A 27,667-nucleotide genomic window follows, 5' to 3' on the forward strand; every position below is an offset into this window, starting at 1 on the left:
TTTCCCTCCTCGGGAAGTTGTAGAGAGCAATGAGGTCACCCCTCAGCCTTTTTTTACTCCAAACAAGACAAACCCAGAGTCCTTAGCCACTCCTCATAGGACATTCTTTCCAGCCCTTTCACCAGCTTTGTTGCCCTCCTCTGGACACATTCAAGGACCTTCACATCTGTCTTAAATTGTGGGGCCCAGAACTGCACACAGCACTCTAGGTGAGGCCTCACAACGCTGAATACAGTGGTATAATCGCCTCTCTTGACCGGCTAGTTGTAGTATGTTTTTGTTAGATGAAAGAACACTCCATGAACAAGTGGAAAGAGCTGTTATTTCTCCATTCCAACCTTCTGCTGGTTCTTTCATTTGCAGTACAAGTAGTCTCTGAAATCCCAATAGCCAGTTACATGAGTAAGGAAGAGTGATGCCTAGTTGATGTTCGCAGCTCAGCAGTGTGAAATCTCATTACTCATTATGCTTTGCTTCTTTCAGAAAAAGCAGATACTGACAGACTGCATTTCTTCTTTCTTGTTTGGGTTTCTTCTGGATATACTTAAGTGCTGAGATCCATTTATCAGTGAAGCTCTCTTGACCTAAGTTTGTTGAGAGCTTATTGAGAACTGCAGGGTTGAGTTCCCGACAAGAAGTTAATTGTCAAACATCCAGCTAATTGGATTGGACACACAATGTGATTTGTTGTGCTTAGACTTCGTGAATCATTAAGATTTGTATGTGGGCTTTCTAGGCAGAAACTTCATTTTTTAGAATTTCTAAAAGAGAACAAGGAGTATGAAAGAAATGGAATTCTTCATTATTACACAGTCTTGTAGGCTTTTTCAAGTTTTATTTTCATTACAACAATTGTGCTAAATGTAAGACTTTTGTGAAGCACGTTGTGTGCCTTCAAAGCACTACACCGCTAAACGTATTTCTGACTGCCAGTCAGGTTTATCTAGATAATGGCCCATGTAGTAGCTATGATTCTCAAACTTTGTATTTTTCAGATCAGAGGCTAAATATGGCATTTGGACGGTATGAAACAGATGAGATTTTGAGAGCTACTGCTAAGCAGGTATGTGAACTCAGGGATGGAAGTAGTAGGAATTTTTGTGATGAGGTTTTGAGACAAACGTCTTTGCATACATAGAGCACAGCCCACTTCATTGTGGCCTGGCTTTGCTTTGGGTCCATCACACTACTCTAGCGTTGCATGTTGTTTTTCCAAGCAACAGCAGAATAAAACTGTAATAACAGTGAATTCTGGTATTTTTGGTGCATTTTCAAAAGCTTATCATACACGGGAGAACATATGCCTGAAAGAATACTTGTTTTCTACTTTAGTAGACTTCTTCACTTTTATAGACTTGTCTTTTCGAAGAGATTGGTCTCATGTGAAGATAACTTTTTGTGCTGGGTACCATAAGCCTGTCTGAAAGTCTGTGCAGAATCTAGGGTATCAGCACTTTCCTGATGCTGAGATGCACGGAAATGAACTTAGCACTTACACAAACTTATGTTTGTTCTTTTAAGAGCGAGATGATTCCCCCTCAGATGCAATTATGCTTTATATCAGAGCATCTCCAGGGAAAAAAATAGTTTTTTCAAATTGGGCCAGCACTCAAGGATTTTTGAACATAAACCTGGATCATGTGGGATATTGTGTATGATTACAGTACAGGCAGAACCACAGCTTTGGGTTGCATATAAAAATGTAAAACTACATGCAATCATGTGCAAGTACTAATATATGAAGTATACCATTGCAGAAAAATGTCTCTGGTGGTGATGGCATATCAAGATCCAGGATGATGGACCAAAGGTAACTGATTCCAAATGATAAGTGGGAATACTACAAAGTATTCAAAAGAAATTGTCGTGTGCTTTTAGAAGCGTAAATATCCAGGTGAACCTGGTCTTATGTACACGTATTCACAGCTCTGAGAACTTGTGAATGGAGGTCTGTAAAAGTGTTCCTGTAGCAGTTGTTTTTAGATACTATTCTGTTTATTTCTTGCACAATCTGTAAAATAAAGGATGAGAAATGAATGAAGGAATTCTCTAGTCTAAATTTTAAGTTAGTAAACAAAAATGCAGGTAAGATTGTACTGATCTAGGTAACACAGGTTACTGCTGTCTCTTGAGGTCAGGTGGATGTTTTTAAAAATGCTTATTTGACAATCTTCAACTAACAGTTCCCTATTAGTAAATTGTTTAATAATCATTGTCATTTCCTTTCTGTTATAAAAATGACCTGTCCTTTCTTGTTAGCTTTTAAGGTATTATCACTCCAGACTCTCATAGAATTTTCAGAGAATTACTATCAATTACAAAAATACCAGGAAAGAAAAAGTACATAAGTAGAACTACATTATTTTACATTGTCTTATAGGCCGCTTTACTGTTGTATGTGAAAGCAGTAACAAAGTCTAGTCTTTAATCGTTTGGGATTCTATGGATGAAATATTAATGTTGTATTAATGCTCACTTACAATGTCCCATGTTCTAGTTCTGTTATACAGGAAATCTGCTGTTAATGATCATACTTTAAAAGTAGTAATTAAATTTGTTCATTTGATTTTGCTGAATGTCGAGCTTGGAAATAAAGAAAAGTGACTGTTTTGTTCTGTTCTCTAGATTAAGAATTCTGTAAAACTAGTTAATTATCAGAACAATGTTTCAGCATTTACAAAATTTATTCTAAGTATGTTTTTCAACTTTCTAGCTTGTCAACTCTAATCACAGAGTATGATAAACACTTGGAAGAAATGAGAGAACAGCTGCAGCATTATCAGGTATGGATGTTCCTAACCTTTCAGACTGCATATTCTTAGTATTTGTAGTACTGATACCTAGGCCATTAGTTTTTGTCAGTATAGGAAAGCATGCCTGTGCTATGCTTCACAAACTTGTTGGACTGCGGTCTGCCTTAAATGGATGAACAGAGAGCTTTCTATGAAAAGGTTGGGCGATTGTCCAAATTGCAGAGATTATTGTGTGTTTGGAGAAGTAGTGTGGTGAAATGAAACATGCATGTTTTATTTCTCTAGATGTTCTGATATGGTTGCAGGTGTTTTCCTAGGTGACATTCAGATGAGGCAGCTGTTTCCCCCTTTCCTTACAGGTCTGATCTTGGCCATGCAGTCCAGCTCAGTCCTGCAAGTGTATATACACCCAACCTTCTTCATTCTTAATAGTTCTTTGGATTCAAATAATTCCTTAAATGTTTATTATCATGGAGGCTGAGGTGGAGGGGGATTGTCCTCCTTTCAACCACAGAAAAATGAAACTTTTTAATGCTTCATGTGATCGCTGAGAAGCAAAGTGGTATGTTTAATAATTAAAACCTCTGGCATACAGAAAGCAATTTTTACTTGTGATCTACATGCAGAAGTTATACTCTGGTTTTGGTTTAATGCACTTAATTTGTTTGATCTGTCCATCGTAAAGATTCTGCAAATACAGCCTTCAAGCTTGGCCAATTTAAAAATGCAATAGAAGCACAAAGGTTTTGTTGCACTAATTAGTTAACAAAACAGTACATTTGACTCATGTAACTGAAATTTCTCCTCGGTTAATTCCTAAACTCTTATCTCAAATGCTTACTGCATAAAAGGTGAGAGTTATCCACTGTATCCCTAAAAGAACTTGAGTTAATTAAGAATCAATCTGTAAGAGCTGTAAGAATTCCAAAAGGTGAGTTTAATGCTTATAATAACTTCTGAATGCTCAGGTATAACAGGACTGAACAGCTGTTAAATTTAAGTGGCATCCTGTGACTTTCCTTAAAAAAGAAGAAAGTGACTTTCATTTACTATATTATGCTGAATTAAATTGTCCATCTTTTACAGTATCAATCAGAATTAAAAGATGAAAGAATTACTGAAGTTTGTCACTTAAGTGAGTGCTTACTTTTGCATATTTTTGTGTTAGGCACAGATGAGTGAGATGAGACTAAAATTTGAACAAGTCACCAAGGAAAATGAAAGGTAAATAATTGCACTGCCCTGTTACTACTGCTGGTTTTCTTGATTTCTAAACCTTAAAAATTTTTTTTCTAGGACCTTGAAATCTTTTGAATCTGTTAATAGTTGAAGATCTCATACTCATGAGCTTTGTGTTAGACTCTTTAAGTGCTTAATACAGATTACAGCACCAGGTTTAGGAGATTTAACCGTATCTCTAAAAGAACTAGATACTAAACTATTTCAAACTGTCTATTGTGTTTATAGAACATAACTTAATAGATTTAAATATGAGTTAGAAGTAAATAGTATGTACAGATTGAAGGTACGGTATACTTCAGTTGTTAAAAAAAATCCCCGTTAAAAAAATACTTTGCTGAGCTTAATTCTTTGAATTTCAGGCTGCATGCAGAGTTGAAAGAGGCTCTTGAGAAGCAACTGGAGGCTCTTCCTTTCGTGCCTCTGGGAACTGATATTCTTGCAGATGAAGGAATAGTGAGAAACCTTCAAGAACAACTGCAACTGACGAATCAAGTGTGTGAGATGAAACATTTGTACTGTTTTATTTCTCTTATGTCTTCACAGATGAGGGGAAACTGTTTTACTTCTTCATTCAGAATTCATTTGTTCAGAGTTCCTTGAGACTATTTTGAGGCCCTCTTGACTTTCTGTAGCTAAAGAAACAAGTACTTACACTTTCAACTTAAAAACCTGAAGGAGCTTCTCTCCTAGATTCATATAGGAAGTTTTTAATATAGTATGTGCCTGTGATTTTACGTAGTTGACTTCATCTTTATATTGAATTCCTGACCAGGAAATTAATGAAATACTTTGTTCAATTCAAGTTTTTGTAGTAGCTTGTCATTTTAATCAAAAACATTCTAATGTGATACAAGAAGGCAAGCATATGTGGCATGTAGAAAATAATATTTAAATCTGAAAAGATAACGGAAAAGTTTTTGAGCTTATTACAATGATGTATCAATCCTGTTGCATATGATGAAGTTAAATTGACAGCTGAATTTTGGTATTTTGATATTATATTTACTGTAGGCTTACAGTAAATACCTGTAAAAGTATGAGCTATAAAAAAAAAAAAAAGAAAACTTGCAATTTACTGTGGGTGGAATTTGAACTTAGAAGCATCTGTTTTTCTGCGTCTGAATCTTGTATTTTGTCTGTCTAGTTTGTCTGTAATATGTGTGGAGAAAAGTACAGAAAATGGCATTTACAGAAGTTAAGAATTGTCTTTTTAGAGAATGATAGATGAAGGAAAATGTGCTGTAATAGAGTATTTTATACAAATCATTGTTCTGTAACTTAGGAAAAAGAACAAGCAATAGAGCTCTGGCAGACTGTGTTACAGGAGCATGATCGACTCCAGCAGCAGTACCAGGAACGCATGACTGAAACGCAGATTCATGTGGCTGAAAGGCAAAAGCAGAAAGTAATTTTCATTTATACTTTTGTTAATTTTGGAATGTCTTTCTATACTGTAGAGATTCTGGGTCTGTGTGTAGTCAAACTGAAGTGGGGGGGTTCTACCAGTACTGTTAATTATTTTCTGTAATAGTCATCTAAAGTTGACCGGTCAGATGAGGTCACTGATACATCAGCTAAATGCACCGTTACAATTGGAAAAGTTCTTTATTTCAAATATATGGGCAGGAACTTGGGGAATGCGCTGAGTCTTAGGGCATATATATGTATATGGGCACAAGATATGCACGTGCTTATAAATAATTATATGTTTGAATTGCATGGTTGGAAATCTAATAATAGCTACGAGGACTCTCTTGAATCTATGTGTAGTTCCAACTTTTTGCTCCTGTTCCTTCTATTAGATTATTTCTTGTGTTGCACTGTCAGTTGCTGGTAACATACACATAGTAGAGCATACAGAGTCATTGGAAGCTGTTGGAGGGTTTGGGGCTGTCAGATTCCACTTTTCATTGATAACTAAATTCTTGGTGGATTTTAATGCCATTGTAACAAGAATGAGGTTGAGCTGCCTTTTATTCTTAAATGCTACTGGTCTCCCACAGGAAAAGACTTTTCAGTTGAATAAACTTTTTTATTTTAGGTTTTGCTTTTAACTGAGGAGCAGAAAATAGCTATCAGAGGTAAATAGAAATAGACCAACTAGAATTAGAATTGACAGAAAGCAAAGGTGAAAGAGGGTATCGTCATAAGGGCTGGACATAGTAAATAAGGGAGTTGTTGGAATACGTTTCTGGCATATACTTGGCCTTGAGTCTGTTAAACACAGCACAGCTAGTAGATATTCCAGTTCAGGGACTAGGGTCCTCTCTATGCTCTGAAGACACTTGGTACGCTGCAGATGATTTTTTTTTTGTGTGTGTGTGTGTTATGCTAGTTTTCCTAGGAAGACGGAGTTCACTTTCAGGGACTCGAATTGAATTGAACGATTTTTTGTATGGACACAAGACATCCTATGTGGCAAAGAGCAAATTAAACGTGTCCATACAGGCATTTTTAAATTGAGGGGTACATGTCTGCTACTCGGCTTAGCAAAAATGCTTATACTAGCATCATAGTCTGTGTGGCTCTTTAAAGGCACTACTCATGTATGCTTTCACATTTTGATAGTAAGTGTGTATGAGGTTTGGAAGGAGGCAATTTGTAACTGAATGAAATTCAGATACGTTTTTCCATAGTAAATCTAATCTGCCAGTTACTAGGTCAACAGCTAAAAGCAATCTAATTAAAATCTACAAAGGCATATTGAATTTCCTGCAACATGTATAAATTTTTTTCAAAATGTTTTCAGTTGACTATGAAACGCTCTAATTATACACTCTTTATGAGGATAATGGTTTTAAGAAGCTCTGAATTCTCTTTTTAGGATCAACTGACTGGCTTTCAACAGTTGACACGGCAACTGCATATAGCCAATGAGAAAATAGAGTTGGTAAGTAAAACCTTCTGAACAGTGACTTAGTAAATTACGGTTTTCTCCTACTAGAGAGACTCAAAGTATAAAAGAGAAGCAAGAAGTGCTTCATACATACCTGGTTGGAAAAGAACTTGTGCCACTGGGATTTGCAAACTTCTTTAGGGACTAGTCAAAAATCAAGTAGTAATGGCTTTTTTCCTGAACTCCAAGCACCAGGTCAGGGTGGTTGAGAGGTTAGCTCTTTAATACTATGTGAGCTCTTTCTTCAAGAAGTCAGTGGTAAGCTTACACTCAGAATTTTAGTATGTGGCGAGTGTACTTAAGTCACACATTCAAAACCATCTTCACAAAGGAAAAATTTATTTAAATTATGACCTCTTATGTAGGCTAGCTCTGCCACATGTTTATCGATTCCTCATTTGGCACCGCTGGCTTCAGTGTCTGTCATTGACCTTTTCAGGAATTTTTCTGAGCTCTAATAATCTTCTAGTGCCTCATCCATATCCTTAGGTTGTGAGACTTCTTAGTCTCTAAGCTTTAGTCTAGGACTTCCAGGATTGACAAACAACTTTTATATGGTAGAAAAATTGATGAAGTTTCTGGCTGAGCAGCTTCTCTGAAGGACATGATTCCTGTGTGATTTTTGATTAATGTTTGTCTTGGATACTGGCAGTGCAAAAAGGCTCCTAGCCTACTCTAGGCAGTCTACTCTCTTCTGTCTTTATCGCTGGAACCTTCTTCCCTCACATCTGACCTATTGTTAAAATATAAGCCTGTTGCTTTGGTGTGAAATATTGTAGGTATGAAGGAAAGATTAGTGTATGTTCTTAGTCACGGTGCCTGTTACTGAAAACTTTTATATTGCCATCTTTTCCCTTTCCCCGCTTTTTCTATTCTGTTCAAAGCAAGTCAAGTCTTTAAATGTTCTTTGACTATGTTTTTAAGATGTCTAATCATTCTTCTTGGTCACCTTTAAATTCTTTCCAATTGTGCCGTTATTCTTGAACTATGGTGTTGGAAACAGTACAATATTCCAGTTGAGCCCTTACCAATGTTGAGTAGTATAATGCAGATTACTACAGAATTGTGTCTTGCAAGCAGTTGTCCTGTTTACAGGCTATTTTGTTAGTATTAATAAAAGCAAAATAATGCACTCAGAGGAACTTTTGCCTTACGTAATCAGTGATGGTCTCAAAATAAACTATTCTATGAAGATAGATACTTTAGAGTTACTGGGAGGTTGCTGTCTGAAAACGATCTCAAACAAATACAATGATGAGCTTTTGAAGCAGTTTTGCTGAGGATTTGGAAGTTGCAGACTGATCTGCTGTTACAAGCAAATCAGTAGTAGGTACCTCAAAAAAATACGACGCTTAAAATCATAAAATTGGAAAGAGGTGATGTGGAGAGGAGAGAGTGAAATATATGAACTCTTTGGAAGAGATGAAATAGACGATGTTAAGATAAAGGTAATCCATTTGTTTGCATTATCCAAAAAACATTTGGCAAGGTCTATTACCAAAGGCATAAAAATGTCATGGGATAAAGAAGCATGCCTTTTCTTGAACTAACAAAATGAAAAATAGGAGTGAAGAGACAGAGTAATTAGTCAGTTTTTTATTATTGTGGTAAAACAGCTGTGTTTCCTAGATGTGCTCAGGTTGGAGTTGTTCAGCATATTTATAAATGTTCTGGAAATGAGATTCATTATTGAGGCAACAGTGTTTGCTACTGATGCTAAACTATTTAGAGTAGTGAAAACTGAAGTAAAGTGCAGAAATTTGCAGAAAGATGTCATGATGTTGAGTAACTGAGTGAATTTTATCTGACATTTCATTGGGATTAATAAAAGCAAAATAATGCATGTGGGCAACAGGGAGCTTTCACTTTGGGTACTCTGTGGTAGTCTTGAAATTAACTGTTACCACTCACAATAGGTGTATTAGAAGTAGGAAGTGTCTGAAAACTATTCTTAGCAACAGTCAAAAAAGCAAGAAGAATGTTAGCAATTATTAGGAGAGGGAGGGAAAAGAAACATGTTGTGCTTAAGTCCACAGTACAGTATCATCTTGAATGCTGCGTGCAGTTGTGGTCATCTCTAATATCTCAATGTAAGATATATGTATATGTAAGATGTAGAAAAGGCTAGGAGGGTAACAAAAATATGAAATTATTCTCAGATGAGAAGACAGTTGAAGGGGAATGACACCTCCAGCCCTATGGCTGGCATAGAAAAAATGAAGGAGGAGCAATTGCTTATTGTTTCTTGTCTCTAAAACAAAGGAATTCTTTCCAGCAGTGTGTGATCTACTGTGGTTACTCACTGTGACAAAGTATTCTAGACACCTAAACTAGATGGGAATGCAGATGGTAGGTCTGAGCTGTTACAATTCTCATCTCAGGAAGTTCTTACACTACCAAAATATGGGGAAAGAAGGGGAGGATTTGGTAACATCACTCTGCATTTGCCTTTCTAAAATAACTCTACCTAAACCTTGGCTCTTGGAGACCAGCCACAGTGTTAAATAGACCTTATTAGCTATTTTTATGGTGTTATATTCTATAGAAATGCCCGATAACAATTCTGAATATATAACATTTTCAATACAATAAGGAACATGTTACAAATATCTCCTTATTTTGCAGAGCAATCAACAGTTTCTGCAAACTGTAACAGAACAGAATGTGGAACTAGAGCAGCTACGAAAACAACTGAGGTATAAAATAGGCAATTTAAAAAATTATTAAATATCTTTTCTATAGTTTTTTCTAACCTGCTGCTGTGTCATGGGCTTTGTTTGTACTGCAGGCTGACTTGATAGTGATAGTTACAATGGTTTCAGTTAACGCCTCCTAAGTTTGTTAGAAATGTGTGCATCCTTAGTGTTAGGGTAGCATATTTCCAGTTAGTGTTGTTTGGTTCAGCTGTTTCCTGAAATATTCAACATTTGACCTTTGATTTAAAAGGAACAAAGTGTCAGTATCACAACAAAATTGACTCTGAAGATAGGTTTTCATTAGAATACAATTTGCTCAAAATCGGGTTACACAATTACTCATTACAGTTCTGAAATTTGAATGTTCAAAGTAGTTTCAAGTTTTAATGTTTTTAATAAAATTTCCATTCACTGTTTCTCAATAAAGAGCTCTAAACCATAGGCTCTTTGGAAGTGATAGGTAAGAGAAGCGTTAATTATATTCCTGAAGCATATCAAGGAAAATGAGAAAAATACCTGCGAGACAATTTCATTATTATTTGTGTTTACAGCCATAGTCTGTTCAATGCCTGTTTACTGTATCTGTTAACTCTTTTAATTAGTGATGGTTGAGGTCAAACTAAAATTTAATTTCAGTAAACAGTGGATTTGTGGACTGACAATAAAAAGGAAATGGATTCATTATCAACCAGTGATATTTTTTTGTATAGCATTACCTAAAGTTTTAAATATCTTTTTAAAATAAGCTTAAAATTTATAATGTACTTAAATTTTGGTTTAATTACTAAATTTTCCTTTGATTTTGATATTGTAATTTCCTTTGATACTGTGATTAAAATATTTAATATGGTTGGACTGCTATGATGTTTTAGTTAGTTCTGTCTTTTGATTTTAAAGAATGTCACCCCAAAAATGGTAAAAATAATTTCCATTTTTATGTAAACAGTTAAAGATGGCTGTGTGTGTTTGTCCATGCACGTGTGTTCATGCACTCAATTTTGTATGCAGCTTTTGCAGGTGCTGCTGGTATTTAGAAACCTAGGTTGGCTGAACGCAGGCTGATACTGATCTTATCCCCCCCAAGAAAGAATGGCTGCATCAGACGTTCCCTCTCCTCTCTTCCAAACCCATACAAAATATTACATGAAGACCAGTTGGTATCTGTTGTAATGCTAAGTGCTCATCACTGTAAGGATTGGGTGTTATACAAACTTCAGCATCTGTTTAATGAGTGTAGTTACAGAATCATAGAATCATTAAGGTTGGAAAAGACCTCTAAGATCATCAAGTCCAACCGTCAACCCAGCACCACCATGCCCACTAAACCATGTCCCTAAGCGCCTCATCTACACGTCTTTTAAATACTTCCAGGGATGGTGACTCCACCACTTCCCTGGGCAGCCTGTTCCAAGGCCTGACCACTCTTTCAGTAAAGAAGTTTTTCCTAATGTCCAGTCTAAACCTCCCTTGGCGCAACTTGAGGCCATTTCCTCTCATCCTATCGCTAGTTACTTGGGAGAAGAGACCAACCCCCACCTCACTACAACCTCCTTTCAGGTAGCTGTAGAGCGTGACGAGGTCTCCCCTCAGCCTCCTCTTCTCCAGGCTAAAGAACCCCAGTTCCCTCAGCCGCTCCTCATCAGACTTGTTCTCTAGACCCTTCACCAGTTTCATTGCCCTTCTCTGGAACTATTCATAGATATTAAAGTTACTGTGTCACAATACCCACAGTAAAAGATAGAGGTTTAGAGTGAATGAACAGATTCGTTAGTGTTGAATATTGGTCATTGTTGAATATTTATTAATCAGTTTAAAAATTGGTCTTTTTTTCAAGATCGGTTGTATCCAAACTTTCTTGCTGTTAGAGCAATAAAAATTAGCTGCTTCTAGTATTAAGCTTTCCTGCTTACTACTAATGTAGTAACTAGCGTACTAATTACCTGCTTGGTACGCTATGGTTTGTTTACTAGAAGAATTTAATTTGTTTTAAACAATGTTTATTTTTACATTTCCTTTGTACAATAAGCTTAGGACCAGAACCAGCTTACAAATGCCTCAGTCACTGAAGATGTTTTTGAGGGGGACTTGCTAGCACTCTCATTTTTATTAGCCAAGATTTTTCCATGGAAAAACTATTTTCAAAAATAGTGTGTTTTGGAGAAGGAAAATGTTGTGACAAGCAATCAAAGATTAAGGTGGTATTCAGGGTATTTGCTAAAATAAAGTATTTCCAAACTCAGTCATCACTTGCAATTTGCTTTTGCATGCTACTATTTAATTTTTAAAAGGAAAAGAACAGTATTTTCATATCCCTACTTTTTGGGGATCTCTTTCCTTGCAGAGGGTATTAGTATTGAATTACTGTTTTGGTATCTCATTCTATAAATCTTTGGTCTTGCATTGACATGCTTGCATTGACATGCTTACATTGGCTCATGTAGTAAGTAGGTATGAAAGCAACTAGCATTAACTGAATCTATTTTAGACATTAAATAAATGCTATTAACATTTAGTTTATTACTGTATTTCTAACACTCTCAGTGGTTTTGATTTAAAAAAAAAAAAAAATCCAAACCAAACAAACAGAAGGCCCCAAACTTAAAATCATTCCGCTTGTGGTTGAGCAGCCAGTTAGGTTTTTTGATCAATATTACAGATGTTATGATTTTCTTTGGTCTCTATTTCATTTTTTAAAAGGAAGCTCCTTTTTAGGCTTGATCCTTGGAGTTACATGAAATTCTTTCACGATAGCACTTCGATCAAATAATTTAGAATATGCCATGACAGCCAAAATGGCCAAACTCTTTGATCCATAGCCATGCATACGCACAAGGATCTGTATAACTGTCTATATGGCAATGAACATGGACAGTAGAAAGGAACTGCATGTTTTCTGCTTAAACTGCTGCTTCAGGAAGAAGGTATATTAAGAGGTGGAAGTCCCTGGGACTGACTGAAAGCTAGTGGATTATCTTGCTCTGAACTTTTACTAACACATTCCCAAATATATATGCATATTTTCGAGTAGTTGCGGTTTTAAAAGTAGTGAAATTGTGAGTGAATTTAGAGTCCCATCTAAGTATCCACAGGGCTGGAGTAGTTATCTTCCTTCTCACTTCAGGACACTAGATTTCTGATTTAGTATGTTCTAGCTGGGCAAGACTGCACAACATGTGGCTTAAGTCAATCAAAGCAGTTAACTGCATGCCATTAATCAATAAATGGACAATCAGTGGCCTACACATTAATGATCAATATTAATAATATAACAGGTAAACCATGATACTAGGCATTTGCAATATATTAATAAACAAACTCAAATCTATAAACAGCCTTCTGTAAGTGATCCTATGAAGTACTGATCTCACACGCTCTTTCTTGCTTGCTCTTACATGGGTACACACACCCTCTCTCACAGGAAGCATGGATTAAAAGTATGTGCACAGATACTCCCTTTTTGGGAAGTACATGTTCGCCCATCTGCACACCCCTCCTGTTGGAGGTGTGGGTGCTCCAGCTTTGCATGTACTTGTGCTGCTTCCTGAAGTCTGCTAGTTGTGCCCTGCTGAGAAAGCTCCCCTTGCGTTGCCGTACACACACCTGATACATTCGTCCCCATTTATTTCACCCTGGCCTGTCAGTCTGCCAGCTGGGTGCAGGCTACTCCTGGGGTCTGGTGGGGTGGCTGCTCTCAGGCTTGGGAAAAGGTGGCAATGCCCATGGGGTGACTCCTGGCAGGGTCAAACACAGCTTCACTGCTGGCCTGTCACTCTAAGGTCTGTCACCCACAATCACAAGTTTCCATGTTTCCTTTCAAGCTGTCATCTTCTCAGAAGTCTCAGAACTTTCGTCTGGCTGGTGATGATCATGAGCAACCTTTGTCATTGTTACTCTCCCCACAGCATTCTCAGTTTTGGGCAAAGAGGCTCTCGGCGGAATTTTGCATCTCTAATTACAGGCACTGATTACACTTGTATTCCTCTCAGATCAGCTAAAAGTTCTTGCAACCCTAAAAACGGTACTGTATATACTCAAAGCTAATGAGAGCAGCTCTATATAGCTCTAAAGTAAGTGCTGCAGTGATTCTCAAAGAAATCTGGAATATTTTCACCAGTTGTTTCTCTAACATGAAGTTACATGGATGTGGTTTGCATGGATTATATAGCATATATTGCAGACAGTTCTAATCCTTTTGGATGTTTTTAATAGATTGGCATTCATTTATGGTGATAGAGTAACAAGTCTGGAAAGGAAAAGTAGATTAAAAAAAAACGACTTACATATAAGAGAATTTAGGTTTGATTTAGGTTTGCGTGGCCTAGATTGAGTGTAATTTTGGAGCTTTTGATATTGCTAAGATTATAAATGTGTGTTGATAAATTTTAGGTATTTTAAGATGAATATATAGCAAAGTATACAATCTGACACATGTAGCCATAAAGCACTTTAAAGATGCTCCTGACGTATGGTCATCCTGTATCTCCAGTATGTGTACCTAAAGGAAGACTGCCAGCTTAAGTTTTGGCAAGTAATCTAGGAAAAAGAAGACAAAATTAAGAGTTCTGCTGGAAGTTATTTTCACGATGATACTAGCTTTTATTCTTTAGATCAGAAGCTGACCTTACCCAAAATAAACAATTGAAGTTTGGGCAAAAACGCCCTAAGAAGTGTTTGAGAACTGAGTCATTGTTTCTCATCAGTGTTAACATAAACTCAATATAAAATGTACAGTTACACTGCACTGTTTACATACTATTTATGTACTATTATGTTAGCTATTAAAGGGTCATAATCTGCCATGCATAGAGACAGTGTAATATTTGATGTATTTCTGTAGAGAATTGAGGTTTGAACAGATTTCACTTATTTATATCCTAGAATTTTTATTAAAACATCTATTAGTGCTTTAGTGTTTCGAAGCTCTGTTGGCATTGCTAGGACGGAAACTTGGCATTGCTAGGGCAGGTATCTGCATTTCAGAATCTTAAAGCTTTTAAACAGAGATGACTTGCCAAGATTATGTTAAAGATATATTGAACAGTGAAGAATAAAAGCTGAATCTTTAGAATCAATTTGTGGCTTGTTAAACACACACCTCTGAATTTGATCTGAATCTGAATTTGGTCATTAAAATGCATTTTTAATACTTAAGCTGTTCTGAGTTTTATGACCTCTTCATATTTTTCTTATTTTTTTCCTTCTTATGCTGGGTTTTGAGTTTTCGTTTTGTTTTGTTTTACAGCTCATTTTAAATATTTTTAAATATTTTTGGGGAAGCAACTTAATGTCCTCATAAACTTAACAGTACTTTTTATAGGAGAAAGCTGCATGATTCAGAATGGAGTAAGATCAAAGGTTTGGACCTGCAGTGAGGACCATGTGTCTGGGAATAATGTTTTTATCTTTGTTTTTGCTTTTTAAGAAATGATAACAAAATTAGCTTTTCTGATTAATTAAGCTGAAATTAAGTATTTGCTGTAGAATTGCTGGGTTTATGTATATTTTGCTTGAGATTTTCATATAGGTATAATATGCTCGTCTTTTATGCCATTAAATCAAAATTACTATTTTTATAAGGAATTTTTGCTTGAAGTTGATTCTTAACAGTCTTAAATATTTTCTAGCTTCTTTCATGGCTATTAGTGCTCCAGTTTGCATTAGCTTATCTAAAACGTTTGCTCTTTTTTAACTTTATCATACGTTCAATCATTGGTCTTTAAATTTAGCCTAATATGCAGCCTGAATAATTGGGTTACACCCCAGGTGAAGGACTCTCTATGTCTTTCTGTTCCCAAGTCAGAGGAGTAGGAGGATTGCTCATTTCAGTAAGCTTTTCTATTGAGGAGGAAGTCTGATTCATTAACTAGTCCTTTTTTTTTTCCCTTTTCTGTTCCAGCTCGTCAAACCTCTTCAGATTACAAAGCACATCAGCTAAATTCTTCAGAAGTGGTTAATGATTTTTTTTAATTCCTAGTAAATGGCTTTAAAAAGTGAAATCTGATTCTGAAAAAGGTTTCTGTATTAAGTATCTGTGGCCAATTATATTTAAATTATTGAATCACTTAAAGTCCTCCCAAATATTTAATCAACACATATATACCTTCTTGTTAAGCTATCTTTAAGAAGTCATTTTCACAGGACAATTGTCTAATGTATTTGGTATTCCTCTCTCACTGCCACATAGTAAGGAGGAGAAGAAGGGGGAAACCTTTTCTGCCCTGTAGGAACAGTATTATGAAATATGATTGTCCTTCACAGCTTTTTCAACAAAGTTGTAATGGAGTCGGTTTTTTCCCCTATAATAATTGAAATGTAATTCATAGACTGTTTTCTTTATACAGGCAAGCCAAAATAGATGGGCGGACAGCAAATGCTAAGGTTGATGAAATGACCAGATTGGCAGAGAAGCTTCAAAGCCAATTGGAGAGAAAGGTATTCTAGCAAAAGGAATAATTTTCTATTGCAATTGAATGGCTAGTCAGTTATCTGAGTGCCGACATTAAATTAATCGCAAGTTGTTCTCTAACTTGTTTTATGTTAGTATATCTTTATTTTGTTTAGGGAAGCTCAGATGATGTCTGGATAATATATATATTCTTTCTAGGAAGAAGACGTGATATCTGCCCAGCAAAGAGAAACAGCAGCTGACAAACGCTTGCAGCAAATGCAGAATAGTATAAAACAATTAGAAACAAGGTAAAGATAGCTTATTGGGTGTTAATAACAGGATACATGCAAGTGAGATAAAATATTACGGTTTTTTCAGTTTCTGTGTTTTGTGTTTCTGAGCAGTTTTGTTTTCTCAGAACACAGATATCTTATGCTTGGCTGCTCTTTATCTTATTTGTTCTATTCTGCAACCTTTCAGAACAGCTTCTGATTTCAGTGTATTTCAAATGATAAAACAGACCACCTGATTTTATTGACTGTAATGGAGAAAAAATGAGGCATATATTTTTCATTCTAGTGCATAAATTTTAGTTACTCAACTCTCATTAGCTTTAGGTGGCGTTCTAAAGAAAAACGTTCACACTGAAATTTGTTTATGTAAACTAGTTGGTTTTGAGTTTAATACAGATTTTTATTTCCGTGTTAAATAAGATTTGATTTCAGGTCTTAGTTCAGCAAAAAAGATTATTTAATAAAACTGTTAAAGCACACTTCTTAACAATAAATGCTAGTTACAGAAGTAGTTTGAATACCTGCTAAGGAGTAGAACTTCAATTCCAGCACTATCTACTGGAAAATCTAAGACTTGATCAGGTTCTTTTATGTGGGGTTTTTTCCCCCCCTTCACTTTGCAAGGATATCACACTTAGCTGAGCACAGTGATTTTGATTCAAGTATCACGAACAGTTGTTGAATTATTACCGTTATTCAAATGACCTAATAGCTAAGAAGAATTCGTAAATTTCTTATTGAAATAATTGTGTGACGGTTCATCATCCCTTCTTGGTCACAGCCTTGTGAGCGTGATTAGCAGACTCTTCAATAACTGTAGAAACCAAATAATTACTAGGGACCAACCTTGTGACTATGTGGTCAAGTACTGCCTCGAGGAGTTGCACAGACTTGCGTGGCTACTTCTACTTGATGAATTTCACCAGCCTAAGTGTTGTGGAGGCTCTTAAGTTTATTTTAGAATGTCTTAAGGAATTAGCTAGTTTTATTATTTTCTGTAGGTTTTTGGTTCTACAAAAACTGTGCTTTGGTTCTACAAAAATAGGGTGGTTGTGTTGGTATGTTTTATTACAAACACGTTAGAAAGTAAAAAAGCATGGCTGCTTGAAAAGGCAGCCCAAGTGTTGCCAAAGTGCTCATTATGGATATTTAGAACTGTGCACTTATTGAACCAGCAGCACTTGTGGAACTTTCTGAGATTTTTTTGAGGATACCTCTGAGACTCTCTTGCCCTTTCTTGTGCCTGCCAATACTGACAATCATAATTAAACAATAAGAATTTCTGAGCTGTTGTAAAATTACCAGTGGTTTTCTTGTTCTAATGGTATAGCTGCAACTTCATTGCCCACATCCAATTATTCTGTTTCCTCCACAGAGGAAAACTTTATTCCTTCTGGGGCTGTTCTATTCTGTTTTAATATAGAACATTTTTAGTAATGTATCCCAAGATAGCAACATTCTTCTGAGGATCTTCTGAGATTAGATATCTGAGTTAACTCCCTTAATTCCATTGCTTTCTAGGACTTGGTGAATATTAAACTCAAAGCCTTTGTCCAAAAACAAGCAGAAAACCAGGAATGCAGTTTTGGCAACTTAAGAATAAATACTTCTTATTAGTTTAGTTTGAGAGAATTAGTGTCTTAATTAAGCATCTTATTGTTAAATGAGTAAAATTATTACTTTCTTTCAGATTACGTGTTACTGTCCAAGACGCTGAACAGCTGAGAACAGAAAGAACAGCCCTGGAGAAACAAATCAGAGAGCTTCAGACAAAGCATGCTAATCTAGAAAGGGAGAAGTATGATGCTGTTGCAAAAGTCCAAGACTGCATACAGCTCTTAGAAGAAGCTAACCTACAAAAAAGTCAGGTAAGGCAGTGGATGAAAATATTTCTTTGATATTAGAATACTTTCATCACTTACAGTTGTGAAGTGCCTGTTGTGAAGTTATGTTTTCTTGCAGGCATACATGCATACGCAACCAAGCTTCCTTTATGTCTGTTGTACTAAAATTAGTAATGCATAAGATAGCAAACTGATATGACCATACATTACTTAGACTCGTCATACAGTGTAAGTTTCAAAGAATATGTTGAGTACCTGGATAAAGGTGATCTAAGTGATAATACTGTACCTGAACTTGAATTTTCAAAAATTTTTGACAGATTTTCTTATCAAATACTTACAAACAAATTGGGCTGTCAGAATAAAAAGGAAGGTCCTGTTATGAATTTATAACTTACTAATGGTTAAGAAAAAGAGCTAAAACTAAAGGGACTTTTTTGTTACATGATGTTAATTATTCAGAAGATATCTGGAAAAGTGACTGAGTAATGAGTGAGTGAAGTCTGCAGTCAGGAAAAAATTGCAAAGGCGTTTATTAGTATACTATAAAATGGCAGAAGAAATTCAAATGTGCCATACTGGGTGCTGAATTTAGTCTTACCAGTCAAAAAACGGTTTAGGAGATGGTGTGGATGCCTCTTAAGAATACACGCAGTCCTCAGTGGTACTTGATACAATGAATAGAATGTTCAGAATGAGAGTTAAAAACAAAGATGCCTTTAAACATAGTGCACCTTCATGTGCAGTTTTGATCAGCCCATTTCAGGCAAGACATAGGAGAGTTAGGAAAGTGCAGGAGGAGTCAACAAAGAAAACTACACATGTGGAGAGGCCTTAAAACAAATTTTTATATACAATATGTGATTAAACTGTCACAGGATGATGTGTATGCCAAAAGTATAGATATGAAAACAGTCAAATTCATGACAGGACAATCCACCAAAACTTCCTAAAGAACAGCGTCTAGTGCAGCAAGTTTTGACACGTCTATTGATCAAAAAAATAGTCACCTTGTTTTCCCAGTTCTTAACTTCCCTGAAGTATCTGCTGTTTGCCCCTTTAGGAGATAGGATACAGGGCTTGGTAAACTTTTGTCTAATATGGGCTCTTTGTGTTTTAATGCTAAGCTTCAGTTGGAGTCAGAAATCTAGTTAGATTTAGAAATCTAATGAATTATGTTTGCTGGCAAGACAGAACTTCAATGCACATCTGATGACTGTAGCCATCAATAAGTGAAACCCAGTTTAGTTAATGTCTGTGGGAATAAATGGAGAATCTTAGAATTGATTCTGTTTGGGCTAACGTTGAACTGTTGAGCAGTTAAGGAGATAAACGCTCCCGTTTAGTCTGAAGTTGCTTTTCAAACTTGAGGAGCCTCCTAAACTAGCTTTTTACTTTTAACTTTTGGAATATTAAAGTTAGTGTTGCTCTTGCTGATTTCAGTTCTGTGACAAAGGAGGCAGACCTGCCTCCTTTTTTCTGACAGAAAAGGGAACTAACTTCTTTAAAGAGATCCTGCTACCTTCTGGCCTGTTTCCAGAATAGATTAAAATATTGACAAAGCTTAGGGTTCTGGTCATTACTGCAGTTAAACTTCTGTGATTCCTCTTGTTATACAAAAGAGGATTATCATCTTGCTATAGTCTTTTTTCCCATATATTTATAGTCATTTAGGAAACCCTTCGGTGGCATCTTTTCATTTGCATAATTTCCTTATAACTTGCTGCATCTCATTTGCTTTATGAACTGATCTTCTACAATTCCCTTTATCTGTTAGTCTCTGGTTCAGAAAGGGGTGAAAAATGAAGTTTTACATCCTCCAGCTCTTGATGGCCGCCTTTGGACTTGTCAGTTCCTTTTTCTTAGTAAGGTATTTTGATCCTTAACAGCATTCCCCTACAGCCTGATAGTGGAGAGAACATGAAGAATGAAAGGTAAAAATAAAATCTTCTTTTACAGTTTAAAAACCAGAAAACTTTCATTTGAAAATTACTGGTAAGGAGTATAAATCACATTTCTAGTCTGCTAAGTATTAGTACATCAGAGCAGTGTTAGAAGACCATTTTTCATCCAAAAGTAGTTCAGCAGATCATTTGATACCACTTGCTGTGAACTTACATGAAGTTGACAGAAAGAAGTGGCCCAGTAAAAATTATTGTGATGTAAATTGCGTCTTTAAGACAGTAACTGAACAGTTACTGTTATAAATAACAGTATATAAATAGATAAATAACCGTTATAAATAACCGTTTAGATTAATGCCGCAATAAGAATAAACTGGAATTTGCAGATACTTGTTAATTTACTGCTCTGGCTAAAACATTCTGAATTTTTCAAACTGGGAAGTTTATTAATGAACAAGATAAAAAAATGCAGCATAATACACATATCAGTTAACTCTTTGTGTCTTAAATTGTAACCACAGAGGTTTCTCCCTGCTCTGTAAGAGATTGAGGGGAAGGAGTAACAGGCTGTCGGAATGATGCCGCTTCTGTTACGTTAACATTATAAAGCACACAAAGCTAAGCTTACGAAAAGACATCAGAAGAATTTTAAAGGAGTACTTTGAGAAATAAAACACAAAATTGAATTGAATGGGAGCAGTAGAAGAGAGTATGACCAATGAAGTGGCATGTTACTGCCTGAAGTGAGTAACCTTCTATAGGCTGAATTTATATCATCCAATAGGGACGTTTTTATGTCTTTCTCCCTTTATGCATCTACATACTCTCTATGTGGCACCTAGGATTTTTCATCTCACCCATCAAGAATTCTATATTCTGTAATCTTTTCAGACCAGTATGTCGTATTACACTTTAACATCGGTAGCTTTCTTGCATCCTCCGGAGGAAGGGTTCCTTGCTACACCTTTTTCTGTAATTCTCGCCATCGTTTTATGCTGAAGAGCTGTTTGGTTCATTGTTATCCACCATGAAATGGACTGTATACACATTCCTTAGTTACTTATAAGTTCTTATTTCTTTACTTTTAGTTTTCTGGGAGATGAGTAATGTAGAATATCAACCATAAAAAATGCCTAGCTATATGTAGGAGCGCGCGTGTGTGTATACAGGTATTTATTTTCCTAACAGAGAACTTCCTATGCATCAGTGGTGGCATTTTTTATTACAGATCCTGGCCCCAGATGAGAACATGAGTAGCCTTGCCTTTTGGTCTGAGTTCCTATGCTTGCTTCTGTATAATTCCATGCCCAGCCAAAATCTGAAAGTCCCAATAAGAAGTCCCAATAGAGGAATTGACACGAACTTTTTGTGTGGTTCTCATTTATAAGAATGTGCACTTAGTGCAAAATGTTCTCACTGTTCTTGTTTTCTTGCTGGGTCTTCGTGTCAGCTACTCCAAAGTAAAATGAAAAAAGGTTTTTTGAATAGTGACTGTGCATGGTTTCTTCTCTCAGTGCTAGGTACTATATCACCACTGAAATATTATCAGTAGTATTTCAAGTTGTTATTTTTTTCTAGGCACTCTTTGGGGAGAAACAAAAGGAAGAGGAAATAAAAAAAATGAAAGATGAAGTGTCTCAACTTGCAGAAGATACTGCTGCAAGCATTAGAAAGGCAGTAAGTTACAATGTTTAGAAAGAATGGGAAGATTTTTTGGTTTTCCTGAGTGTGAAAAGCTATTGATGGTGCATGGTCATCATGAGCAGTTTTCTTACAAGTGTTTTGATAATACAGGTAGCAAGGCAGCATGCTGACAGTACTGTACCCTTCAGGTTTGTTATTTAGACATCTGTTCTTCCAAACTAAATGATACTCTTAAATCTCTCAAGAACCAGAAGTGTTGATGTCTGTGCAGACACTGGTATAGAAAAGGCTGCACTGTGAAGATGTGAAGAATGGCACTTCGATTTCAGAGATTCTGTTCAGTAGCATGTCAACAGACCAAGTGTTGTATTGGTATTAAGGTGTTTAATTAATGATAGATGGCCTCATCTTGCTGATGGAAGCTTATCATGTACGTTCAGATGATAGGACCTGTTGAAAGTTACACTATCGGGTTTTTGGCATCTCAGTACTTAAAAATATTCCCCTATTTAGGCAAGTAAGACTCTTCTACCAACTACAGCTAACAATCAAAAGGCTCAATATCACAGCACACTTAGAAATCAGAATTTGGTAGAGAAATGACTAAAGAAAAAAGTTGTAGTTTCCTTATGATTTTTGTCATTGTTATGAGCAGCTGAAAAATCGGTGTCGTTTATTTTGCCTCCTTTCACTTTCTTCACTATGACACAATGTGCATATGTACTGTATAGGGATGAAATCCTTTCATTTCGAGAGGTTTCAGGAATATATTGCCTAAATTCTCAGAGCCTTTAAAATGAGGATAAAGATGGTTTGTGCCTTCTGTTTGGTGGTTACCTGAAAGATTCACAAAAATTGTCTGGATTACTTAAAACTGCGACATTTAATGTCACACATGATTTGGAGAAGGTGCAAGAGCTAAAGAGCAACTAGGATAAGCACTCTAGTTGTGACAATGATTTACTAATCAGAATTTAGAAATGTGGAAATGTCCTGTTTCTTATTTTGAAATTATCTCCGTAAAAATGAATCTGTGAAAAGCATAAAAAGTAAAATTTTAAACTATGAGTTGTCATGTTTCTCCAGGTATTAACAAATACTTCTTTTGTTATGTGATCTAAAAATACTTGTTACACAAATTGCAAATAACTTGCACCTAATGGACAGCAGCTTTCCTGAGAGTTTTATTGTTCTTTTTGTAAGGCCTTGTTGTGATGTCTTCCTTTCGGTTTTTTTTTCTAAACAGCCCTAATTAAAGTAGTATGGATTGATAATAAACATTCTTTCTAACATTTATGTAGTAAGATTTGTCAGTTGTTGCAGTCCCATGTATTTCCATATTTATATACGTGCACCACATATAGACAATACATATATAAAAACAGGATGGAAAAAGAGTTCACAGGATTAATTTTTTAGTTTTACTTTGTTTTTGATCACAGGTAGACTCTGCAAAGAAGCAATATAATGTGCAGATTTCTCGACTAACAGAAGAACTTTCAGCTCTTCAGATGGTATGGCGTTGACTGATGAAAGCATTTTTGATAGCAAAACACTTGAGACTTCTAGTTTTTGTTTATTAAGTGAAATACTAAATTCAGGTAAAAGTAAGTCAAGTAAATATGATTAATGGATAATTGTCTAGGCCTATCCTTTATTACTGTATAGCACTTTACCTCCTGCATGTCTCTAGACATTAATGCAACATACAGTGTCTTTCATGTTACTTGACAAAAGCGACTGTGTGCAGTGTCTTAACAGTCAATGCAGAGATTCATATTTAGGTGAAAAGGATATTTGCTTTGAAAATTCATTTTGAATGTGCGGATTTGCCTTATGTGTATACAACCATATCTTACTTTTACTGAGAATCTTGCCTGGCTCTGCATGAAATAATACAGTTCTGCAAATCCGTGCATTTCTTTGTGTAAGTTTATTCCTTGAGTTTCTCACATTCTTACTGTAGTTCACAAGCATCTTGACAGTGAGATTCTGTGCTCTAGAAAACATTTCCCATGTGATGGCTTTTCTTAAGTGTCCCTGTTTCTTTCAGGGATAAATAAAGCATGGAAAGCTGAGTATTGCATATCTATAGTTGGGTATGTAGAAATGGGTATATGAAAGTTGATAAAGTATGGTAAGAGAAAGTCTGTGCATCACAATCATCATATTCTTAAATGAACCAGGAACTTGTAACAAATTATGTGGGAGACCAGAAGATCTCCGTGCATATGCACCTATTCATGGATTAAATTTATTTTAAAAAGGTTTCATTTTGCATGTTTTAATCTGTATAGTGAACGAGACTGATCCTATAGAGAAGATAATGAGCAGGTAAATATAATCAAATGCATACATACCAGCAGCAAGAATTAAATTTACAATGGCTGGGTTTTGGCTTTGGCACTTCTTGAATTTTTATTTAGAGTTATTTTTTATTAGGTTTATTTTTAAATTACTTTTTAAAATAGGAATGTGGAGAAAAACAGGGTCAAATTGAACGAGCCATTAGAGAAAAGAGAGCAGTGGAAGAAGAACTTGAAAAGGTAAGGCAATTGCATGCATTTTTACATCACGTTTAAGATCTCCTTTCAGAAGGAAAAGATACATTGATTTTTCCCATTTCTCGTTTTTTTTTGCTCCCTTAATTTTCTAATTTTATTTTTTGAGTAGATTTTCTTAATTGTAAATTTTCATGTAACTATTTAAATGTGGTGGGTTTTTTTCATCCGGAAGGCATTTTAAAGCTGTAATACTAAACTGAAAAAGAGGATTCTTTGAAAAGTGTAAAAAGTAAAAGGAGAGATGTTTGACATAATCAGAAAGAATGTTGGTACATATTCTGGTTAAACTTAAGCTCAATAGACAGAAAACTAAATGAATGCCAGATCTTTGAAAACTTTTTTTCCAAGTAGCAGCAACAAGGATAGAAATTCAGTTTTGTTTTAAATCACTGGAGAATAGGACGCAATGAGGAGTAGCTGCCTTGTCAGTACTACACTGTCAGTCACCAGTGCAAGGTAAAGATGATCTTACATGTAAGTTTATTCTTCAGATTTACAGGGAGGACAGAGGACATGAATCTGACAATAGAAAACTAGAGCAGCTGCATCAGAAATACTTACTTGCAGAAACTACAAAAGGTGACCTTCAGCTAAGTCTACAGACAACACAAAATAAATTGAAACAACTGGAAATGAAGTAAGTAATGGATGTTACAGAAACTGGAATGGAAAACAATGGAAATTATTTCTGACTAATAAAATTGTTGATTATGTGTTACGTTTTGTCACTTTTTTTTAAACCAGTAGCAGGCATAGTATCAAGATACCATAATTCTGAAGCAAGGACAACTATGAATCACTATAAAAGAATTAAAGGGGGTAATGCGCTATAGGATGAAAGATTTTCTTTACAAGATGAGAACTGCAAGCAGTTGTTCGACAAAAAAATGAAAACAGGAGTATATCATTTGGAATCTTACTGCATTTTTAAATACTGTTTGTAGGAAAAGTTCCTCTATGAAATATTCAGGCAGAATTTATTACTTTATAAATTCATCAACATTGTGGTATTTCTTAGTACATGCAGAACACTATGTTTACATAGCATACTGAATTTCAGGTCTGTGTACAGATCTAATAGACATTATTGCAGTTCCAATAATACAATGGTAAAAAGTACGATATGGTACACATTTTTAGACCAGGTTGTTGTTTTCAGCATGAAAAATGTATGATTCTATAGAAGTTTCAGTCATTTCTGTACTCTGATGATTGTAAATCCTGTCACTTCACCAGACCAATCCTCAGTGGGGAATCTGGAAATGTTATAAAAATTAAAATCTTCTGTTTCATGTTGTCATTTTACTGAGATTGCCACAAGATTAGGTTAGTTTTATGAATTCCATCATCTTGATAAAAGTCTTTGCTGACTTGTGCATAGTTCTAGCTGTCAAGGCCATTAAACATGCTGAGCTGATACAAACTTTCAGGAAGCTGTACTGGGTCAGACCAAAGATCTGTCCCAATATGCATTTTTTTTCTCTAGTGCAGTAGTTGTCCAACTCTTGAGTTTCAACAAGACTTTTCTTCTCTTTCAGCTCTGAGGAAGAGAAATCTCGTTGCCAGGAAGTTATCTGTAAATTGCAAAGCATTCTGGATTCAGAAAGAGAAAAGAGTGCCTTTGTCAGTGAACAAAGGCTAAAACTTCAGCAAGAGAATGAACAATTGCAAAAAGAAATGGAGGGCTTGAGAAAACTGGCCATTGAGGCTCAACAAAAAGCTAAAATAAAGGTATGGTTTATATGTTATTTTTATTTTAACGTAAGACTGATATTTGCTTAATAAGGGAGCAGTTCTAAGAGAAAAATCATTGAAAGTTTAAATTAAGGATGAAAGTTTCAATGATGCTTCCTGGTTTCTGCTTAAAAATCATTTTGTTATAGCGTTGTGTGTCCTCAGTATCTATTGGGTAACTCAATCTCCGCTAATTCAATTGTATTTTAATATGTATTAAATTCTGCTTGATAAGAAGATCCCAAATGTTCTTTGCTTCTTATAAGATGAATAGATTAAATGCTAACATATTTTCCTTCAAGTGATTTCACTTACTCCAATTCCAGATCTTCATTTATCTACTGTCTGTAATGTGTTAGGAATCTCTGTATGGCTTTCTGTCCAGAGTGTTCCTCTACTTGTACGTCCTTCGTGTTGTCAGAGCAGTGTGTAACTAATAAATAGTTTAATAGTGTGGTTGTCAAACATTGGTTCTGTATTTTCTGGACAGAGAACTTTTTTCTATATGAATAGTTGCAAGCAAGATAATTAGCTGAAAGGTGGATGTTCTTTTTGAACGTGTTCCATTAAATGCACCTGAACGGACTGCAGGTGGGATAATGAATTAATAGTAACCTCTGCAGTTTCATGGTACCTTTGGCTGCTGGAGGGAGTAACAGCTTTGATCCGTGATGTGCTTTCTAAACATATAAAGCTGTACTTTCCCCTCTGCTCTTAACTCCAGGAGCGTAAAGATATTGAAAAGGGATCTAAGAATCTGCAGCAATGAAGAAGACTTCAGTAAGCAGTTTTACAAGTTATGAATGGGGACCACCTCAAGTCCGGTTTCCACTTTGCACCAAAGGAAGCAGTCAAATTAAACAGGAAATCTTGTTCCAACTCCAGAACCCTTTGGTCAAACGCAGTTTAAAAACAAAGGATCAGAGTCTTGTAAGAGATAGGTAGCGGTTTTAAAGCATATACCAGATCTTTGCTGTCTCATTTTTAATCAGGCTTCCATTATAGTCACAGATAAGATTTATTGCTTGCTTTCATTTTCCTCTCACGTACAAAGGATTTTAGATGCAGTTAAGAAACTCCTAACACATTTTAGCTAGACGAAAAAGAACGAACGCGTTTCTGTGGAGGAAACACAAGGGAGAAGGATAAAAATTATTTACAAAAATAAGCGTACACAGCTCATTATCCTTTATTGTCAGTTGTACTATTTGCTTAAATTGGCTTTGGGAACATGTATCTCTGAGTATATAATTACAAGTTTAATTATTGTATGTTACATGCTTTCAACAAATGTTCATAAATTTAACTCAAGTGTTGTAAAAAAAAGGGGGAAGGGGCAAAAAGTGAGAGACTTGATTGTACCCACTTGGTATTTTTTCTAGATAAGCACAATGGAGCATGAGCATGCTGTGAAAGAACATGGGTATGAAGCTCGACTTAAGGAAATGGAAGACACCAGTCAAAAGTCCACTGCTGAACTTAGACGTCTGTTAGTAGCTCAGCAAAAAGCAACAAATCGGTGGAAAGAAGAAACAAAAAATCTTACTGAAACTACAGAAGCCAGGATCAGTAAGCTAAAGTAAGTTCCTCTTCTGGAAGCTGTTACAGTTTTAGTTACTGTTTGGTGTATGGCAGTAGACCTGTGGTGAAAAACCACGAAGAGCAAACCATCCAGACTAGACGATGTGCTTCCAGCAAAACAAGGAAGA

General features: G+C 35.7%; 1 protein-coding gene across 1 annotated transcript in view; it reads left to right on the forward strand.

Annotated features, from left to right (window-relative positions):
- The window catches only part of SCLT1 (sodium channel and clathrin linker 1), a 45,208-nt gene that overhangs the window by 2,225 nt on the left and 15,316 nt on the right, over positions 1 to 27,667 (forward strand). Inside the window, exons 2-18 of the mRNA XM_009580570.1 lie at positions 996 to 1,063; positions 1,758 to 1,810; positions 2,714 to 2,783; positions 3,922 to 3,977; positions 4,355 to 4,487; positions 5,278 to 5,400; positions 6,820 to 6,885; positions 9,517 to 9,587; positions 15,929 to 16,019; positions 16,192 to 16,283; positions 17,959 to 18,136; positions 21,595 to 21,693; positions 23,103 to 23,174; positions 24,132 to 24,206; positions 24,716 to 24,861; positions 25,763 to 25,955; positions 27,341 to 27,537. Of these exons, the coding sequence (XP_009578865.1) occupies positions 996 to 1,063; positions 1,758 to 1,810; positions 2,714 to 2,783; positions 3,922 to 3,977; positions 4,355 to 4,487; positions 5,278 to 5,400; positions 6,820 to 6,885; positions 9,517 to 9,587; positions 15,929 to 16,019; positions 16,192 to 16,283; positions 17,959 to 18,136; positions 21,595 to 21,693; positions 23,103 to 23,174; positions 24,132 to 24,206; positions 24,716 to 24,861; positions 25,763 to 25,955; positions 27,341 to 27,537 (1,783 nt within the window). The remainder of the gene's footprint in view (positions 1 to 995; positions 1,064 to 1,757; positions 1,811 to 2,713; positions 2,784 to 3,921; positions 3,978 to 4,354; positions 4,488 to 5,277; positions 5,401 to 6,819; positions 6,886 to 9,516; positions 9,588 to 15,928; positions 16,020 to 16,191; positions 16,284 to 17,958; positions 18,137 to 21,594; positions 21,694 to 23,102; positions 23,175 to 24,131; positions 24,207 to 24,715; positions 24,862 to 25,762; positions 25,956 to 27,340; positions 27,538 to 27,667) is intronic.

Source organism: Fulmarus glacialis, unplaced genomic scaffold (genome assembly GCF_000690835.1).
Source record: "Fulmarus glacialis isolate BGI_N327 unplaced genomic scaffold, ASM69083v1 scaffold6166, whole genome shotgun sequence".
NCBI lineage: Eukaryota > Metazoa > Chordata > Aves > Procellariiformes > Procellariidae > Fulmarus > Fulmarus glacialis.